This window comes from Echinops telfairi, unplaced genomic scaffold, assembly GCF_000313985.2.
Source record: "Echinops telfairi isolate 266 unplaced genomic scaffold, ASM31398v2 ScPeMD7_7420;HRSCAF=8458, whole genome shotgun sequence".
NCBI lineage: Eukaryota > Metazoa > Chordata > Mammalia > Afrosoricida > Tenrecidae > Echinops > Echinops telfairi.
The window spans coordinates 7272844-7279029 of NW_022111320.1; the positions used below are offsets into that span (position 1 = coordinate 7272844).

The following is a 6186-nucleotide window of genomic DNA, read 5'->3' on the forward strand; positions in this document are numbered from 1 at the left end:
AAAAAAAGCTGGTCAGTGTTATATTGATGCTACAACCACCTGATTTCTTGATAGTCTCACTGTGTGTTGTTGTTGCACCAAGCAGATAGCATCGTTTACTTTGGTGATACAAGTATTCCTAGCTTGTAGTTGTAAGGCACCCTCGGATCAGTTCCAACTCAGAGGAATGCCATGCACAACAGGATGAAAGACTGCCCAGACCTGCACCATCTTCGCAAGTGCTATGTTCGAGCCCATTGTTAGAGCCACTGTGTCAGTTAATGTCAATAAGGGTCGTCCTCCCTTTCATTGTTCTGCTCTACACAGCGTAGTGTCCTTCTCCAGGAACTGGTCTTTCCTGACCACACGTACAAAGACCGTGAGACCAGCCTTACATGGGGCACTTCCTAGTTTAGGGAATGATAATTTGAATGGAGCCCATCAGAACTATGCATGTTTTGGCTCTTTTAACAAGTCTTTAAACATGTCTGCCTATTGAAATATACAAGTAATGGAAACAAAAGAAAAGAACACTGTGGTAGTTATAAATAGGTTCTCAATTTGATTAGGAGTGACGGGGTGGATTCTAGTCTATCAATCAGGTAATAGCCAATGAGGCCTCTGTGTGGGCATGTCCTACTCCTGATAATTCTGGGAACTCCGGAATTTCCTCCTTGGAGGCGGAGACACTTATCTCTCTCTGCTCACATCACTGAGGAGAATCCACATGGAAGTACCCTGATGCAGCCCTCGAAGCCGGAGAAGCCACGTGGAGGCCCCTGCCAGCACTGAGATGTTTACTATGCCACTGGATCCAAACACTTTCTACCCACTGGCCTGTGATCGTCCTGCATTTGGCGTCATTGCATGCGTTTTGTGAGAGTGAAGAGGACTTTATAGACTGGTATCGGACATATGGGCTGATATTGGACTTATGGGCTTGGACTGGACTGGGCTGGGATGCTTTCTTAATGTACAATTACCCTTTGTATAAAACTCTCTCTTATACACATGAGTTTCTATGGATTTGTTTCTCTAGTCTACTCCGACTAACACAGACACAAAACGTTCTAATCTAGGCTGACAGTAGTCACAGTAAAGCATGTTCTCTGCTTCCTTTTGAAAATCAACAGAACAGCCTTTCTTCCCCACTGCGTGCTGATTATGTGTTTTTCAGACCATATTTGATTATATATTTAGGGCCTTATTTTTATCATTTTGATTGCTTGGAATTGCTTACCTGCAAAGTAACATCCTGGGGCAGTGCTTTGCAATAACCCTTTATTAATCATCAATGTGTCTATTCGTGTTTATTTTCATTCTTATTTTTAGAAAGTGTATTTTGAGAAGGTCATTGCAGTATCTTTGTGATTGAATTCCAAGAGTGCTTAGCAAAGGGTCCATATATGTGATGGTGTTGAATCATTGTAAACCGGGAATGCATCCAAGTTTATGCTTAGCTGAGAATCCTTTGTTAAATATTTAAGAGTCAAAGCAACCTTTTCCAAATAGACATGTGGGTCATGGAAGCATAGAAATTGGTGAGCATCATACCTGTGATCCAACTACAGTGTCGGCCTCTGAGACCCGGCTGTTGTTCCTCCAATCTTGGGTGTCCTCTCATGCCCCTACACTTGTTTATTTGATGGCGTTCTTTCCTTGTCAAGATGTTGGTGACCCCATTTCTTCATCGTACATTTGCTCCTCTTGTCTTACCAGGGGCTTCAACGTAATAACTACTTGTAAGGCCCAATGTGACCCTGGCCTGGAAGGGTGTCTTTGTTGCTTTTAGCAGTTGAGCAACTTTGAACAAGAAACGTTTCCAAGGTTCAGGTCTCTTATCCATACCCACTTCAGCATGTAAACTGTGTCCAGCACGGGGCAGACCATGGATAACTGTTAGTTCCTATTCTGTGTTCCAAGAGCAGTTGCCATATTGGATTAGAAGGATAGGACAATTTTCAGTAAAATACAAGAATGCAACAGAGAGTTGGTGAAAAATGGAATTGAAACATAATGTAACTTTTGCCCTCCCCCCCCTGCCCCCATCCCCCTTGAGTGAATGTAACTATCTGGATATTTAGCATAACACAAGGAATAAGCAATTCCAGACATGGGTATCTTAATTATAAATTTAAACTTAATTTTATTTTGCAAAAATCAACAAGTACATGTTCTGATCTGATCTCTCTTCAAAACACGTCTTTGTTTTTCAAACAAACAATAGAATTAATTTGGCATGCCAAGCATCTTTTTCTATAACTCCCTTCAGAAATTTTTTTCATAGCATAAACAAGAGTGCAATATTGTCTCCAAACGATTTGCAGTTTTACTCTCCTGAATTATTATCATTAATATTTTTTTGAGGAAAGAAAAATGGCAAAGCTTGGTCTTTGGCATTCACATTTGATTCAGCAAGACGATTAATACTTATATTTGTTTTTAAGACCAAAACTTCGAAGGAAATTTAATAAATCTTGCTTCTGCTCTGCCCGCGAGCTACTATATTACAACCTTTAACTGGAGCTGTGGAGCTCCTGCTGGTAGAATCGAACTTCCAGCTGATTGGTAGCTTCGCTTCCTGTGGCCCAGTGCCTGCTTTCTCCCCCGCCCTCCACTGAGTGAAAGCACAAAAAGAAAGCGATTTCTTTTTCTCCCCCAGCATCGTCACCACAAGTTACGCTAGCTAAATTTACTTTCCTTATATTTTTTTCTTACACTGTGCGTTGTCTTGTATTAGAACACTTTTATGATACCAAAATTAACACGTTTGATTTTAGGTAATTGTAATCAGGCTTTTAAAGACCTTTGAAACAATAATGAACCATATTTCAGAGGAGATAATTGCCTTTAGCTCATTCTTTTTCATTTGAGATCAAATAGTTTTAGGCATCAGCACTTCACTGGAAAATAAGACTTTGAGGGGCCCATATAATGTATTCTTATTTTTTGTACACATTGTAAAAAAGAATAGGATATTTCTGACAGTAGCTTCAGGAGATTTAAAAATATATATATATCATTTGATATAGTATAGGTATTAAGGGAACACTTTAAATATAATTCTGGCAGGTATCTTATGATTTGGTATCCCAGAAATGTTTATAGGAAATTGTGTTTATTTAAAAAAGAATCTGAAGTGATCGATGTGAGTTAAGAGAATCTGGCATGTGAGGTAAGGTACTCCAGGCTGCGACACAAGGATGCATAGAGAAAAGAGAGCTTTTCAAGTCTGACAGTGAAAGAAGACACAGTATTTGCCCAAATCAGTAAATTGTAAGCAACATATAAATATGCAATGCCAATTCACAGGATGCAAACAAGATCAATTGGAAATTGTATTGTGCAATCCACATATTTTGGAGAAGAACTGCCAAGCCAGGCGAATGTGGACTGGGATAAAGACATAGGCAGTGTACACCACCATAGCAAAAATGGTTAGTAAGATGGTATTGACCATAGATTGCTCCCAGGGCTCCAAGACAGAGCAGCAGCTAATGATTTGGTATTGATAGTAGATCCATGCAATATACTCCTTCACACGTCTGAAATCCATGGTCGACTCCTTCCAGCTGCAGAAAGGCTGCCCTGTTAATGAGGGTAACAGGTAACATGATTAGGAATAGAACACCAAACCTCCTTAGATATTCACGGTCTACATATGTTAAATGAAACCTTTCAGGGAATGTTAAATACCACCTGATGACTTATTCAAAGGAATACAATCTAGAAATCACACATAAACCATCCAGGGATGAATGAATGAACATACATTGGCACATACATACAATGGAATACTATATCATGTTCAAGAATAATAAGGAATCCAAGAAACACTTCACAATGTGTATGAACCTGGGGACCATTATGCTGAGTGAAATGAATTAATCACTAAAGGACAAATATTATATGAGAATACTATTATAAAAAAATCAAAGAAAGTTTGCATGCAGGAAGAAATAATTTTTGATGATTATAGGGAATGGAAAGGGAAGAAAGGGAAAATCGCTAGCATGATAATAAATGTATTGATTTGGGTGCAGGGAAAGGCAATATATAGAAAGAGAGTGATCAGTACAATATGAGCAAGGTGAAGGAAGACAGTGGGAGGCACATAGGAGTTACAGGCAAAAAGGGAAATACTATTATGTTCACCATCCTGTAGTATCAGTAATAACACACAATAATCTACAAGTGGATCCAGAGGCAGACATGCAAGCTGAAAAACTATGGGTAGGTGAGTAGGACTTCACCATCCCCACCCATATGTTTTGATAGAGGACATTTCTAAATACATATTTCAAATGTACTGTACATATATCCATACGTATAGCTGAGAAACTTCTTAGCCATCATCAAACACTTGTGGGAATGGGTGCTTGGGCTTGGGGGTTTAAGACCACAGTCTTAGGAGACAGCTATTTCAATTGTCTTAACATTGTTAAGAAAGACAATGTCTTACACCAGTGGGCTGTGACTGGGGACTTACAGGCTAGTGAATGGCCATTTAAGATGTAGGTACCAGCCTCTCCATGCCCAGAGGAAAGAAAAGCGAAGACTACCAAAAACTCACAAAAGATAATTAGTCTAAAGGACTAATAAACCACTCAAACCAGAGCCTTCACTACCCTGACACCAGAATAACCCGGCTCCCACTCCCAATCACTCTGGGAACATGGAAGGCCCTGGGTTCACCCACTCAAAAGTCATTGCCGTCAAGTTGATTCCAACTTACAGTGGCTCTATAGAACAGAGTAGAACTGCCCCTGGGGGTTCCCGAGGCTGTAAGTCTTTATGGGGACAGACAGCAGCATCTTTCTCCCAGGGGTTTGAACTTCCGATCTTGGAATTAGCAACTCAACACATAACCACCATGGTTCCCTGGACAGAATATGAGAAAAACGTAGAACGTAATTCAAAATTATAAAAGAAAGACTAGACTTACCAGTCTGATCAAGATTGGGAGACCCCTAAGACCATATCCTTTACACACCCTGCAAGTCTGGACTTGACCCCACCCCCGGGGATGCCAAATGAAGGACAGGACTATCAAGTGAATAATAACACTAGCAGGAAGGCACTTCTTAGCACAATCAATTGTACAAGATTAAAAGGGAAGCATTTGCCTGAAAACAAAGCTCAAAGGCAGGAAGAGTCAGGAGGGATAGAAGGGAGCGAGAGGAAGCGGGAAGAGTGCTGTGGCACTGAGGCAATTGCATCCTAGGTAACGAACCAGAATGTGTATAAGTTGTTGAATGGAGAGCAATTTAAAAGTGAGAAGACATGAAATAATATATTGATAATGGAGATGAATATTATTGTTATTGAAAAACACAGACTCACTGGCATCAAGTAGGTTCTGATGCATAGCAGCCTTGTTATCATGCTGACCACTAACACGAAGAGCAATAGTGGTAGTAACAGTAATGTTTATGTAATACAAAGTGCTAGTAACAGTTCTTTTGATAATACCTAAAAGTTGAGACTAATCACATTTTAAAAGCCATGCACACAGAGAAAGATAAATATGAATCTTTCTTTTTCTTACAAATGAATCTAACAGAGATTCAAGGGATGGTGTGAAGGAAAGAGTCAACATAGCAAACCTGAAGCTACTATCTTTATTTTTTTTTCAACAAATGAGAAATGTATTAGTATTTTCAGTTAGTTTTTTTTAATATAATCATATTATTGGGGGCTTTTACAACTCTTGTTACAATCTATACATCAATTGTATCCAACATATTCATATGTATATTCCATCACTCTTTTCCAGACATTTACTTTCCATCGAGCCCTTGGGATCAGCTCCTCTTTTGTTCCTTCCCTCCTCCCCGCTCCTCACCCCTTGGGGCCCCTTGATAGATTGTTGATTGTTAATTATTTTTAAATCTCACATCAACCGCTGCCTCCCTTCCCCTCTGGTTTCTGTTGTTCTTCCCCCTGGATGGGGGTGTGTGGTTAGGCGCTGTTCATTGGGATTGGTGCCCCCTCCCTCTCTACCTCTTCCCCCTTTCCCCCTACCCTTTTGTTATCATTCCTGTTCCTGGGTTCCATGTGTTGTGAGTTTTATCTCTTGCCTATACCTATGTACATGCTCCCGTCTAGTCTAGATTGGGAAGCAGCACTGGGGTCATAAGAAGGGTGGGGGTTTGGTGAGGCCTCAAGGGATCAGAGGTATATTGCGTGACCCATTAGTGCTCTACT

The 6186-nt window shown here is 40.2% G+C and overlaps 1 protein-coding gene and 1 pseudogene across 1 annotated transcript in view; one reads left to right on the forward strand and one right to left on the reverse strand.

Moving 5' to 3' along the window:
• The window catches only part of LOC101638775, a 25469-nt pseudogene extending 24119 nt beyond the window's left edge, over nucleotides 1-1350 (forward strand).
• Nucleotides 1351-2108: 758 nt separating this feature from the next.
• Nucleotides 2109-6186, reverse strand: part of SPTSSB (serine palmitoyltransferase small subunit B) — a 58027-nt gene continuing 53949 nt past the window's right edge. Inside the window, exon 3 of the mRNA XM_045297616.1 lies at nucleotides 2109-3567. Coding sequence (XP_045153551.1) covers nucleotides 3305-3535 — 231 coding nt within the window. The 5' untranslated portion in view covers nucleotides 3536-3567 and the 3' untranslated portion in view covers nucleotides 2109-3304. The remainder of the gene's footprint in view (nucleotides 3568-6186) is intronic.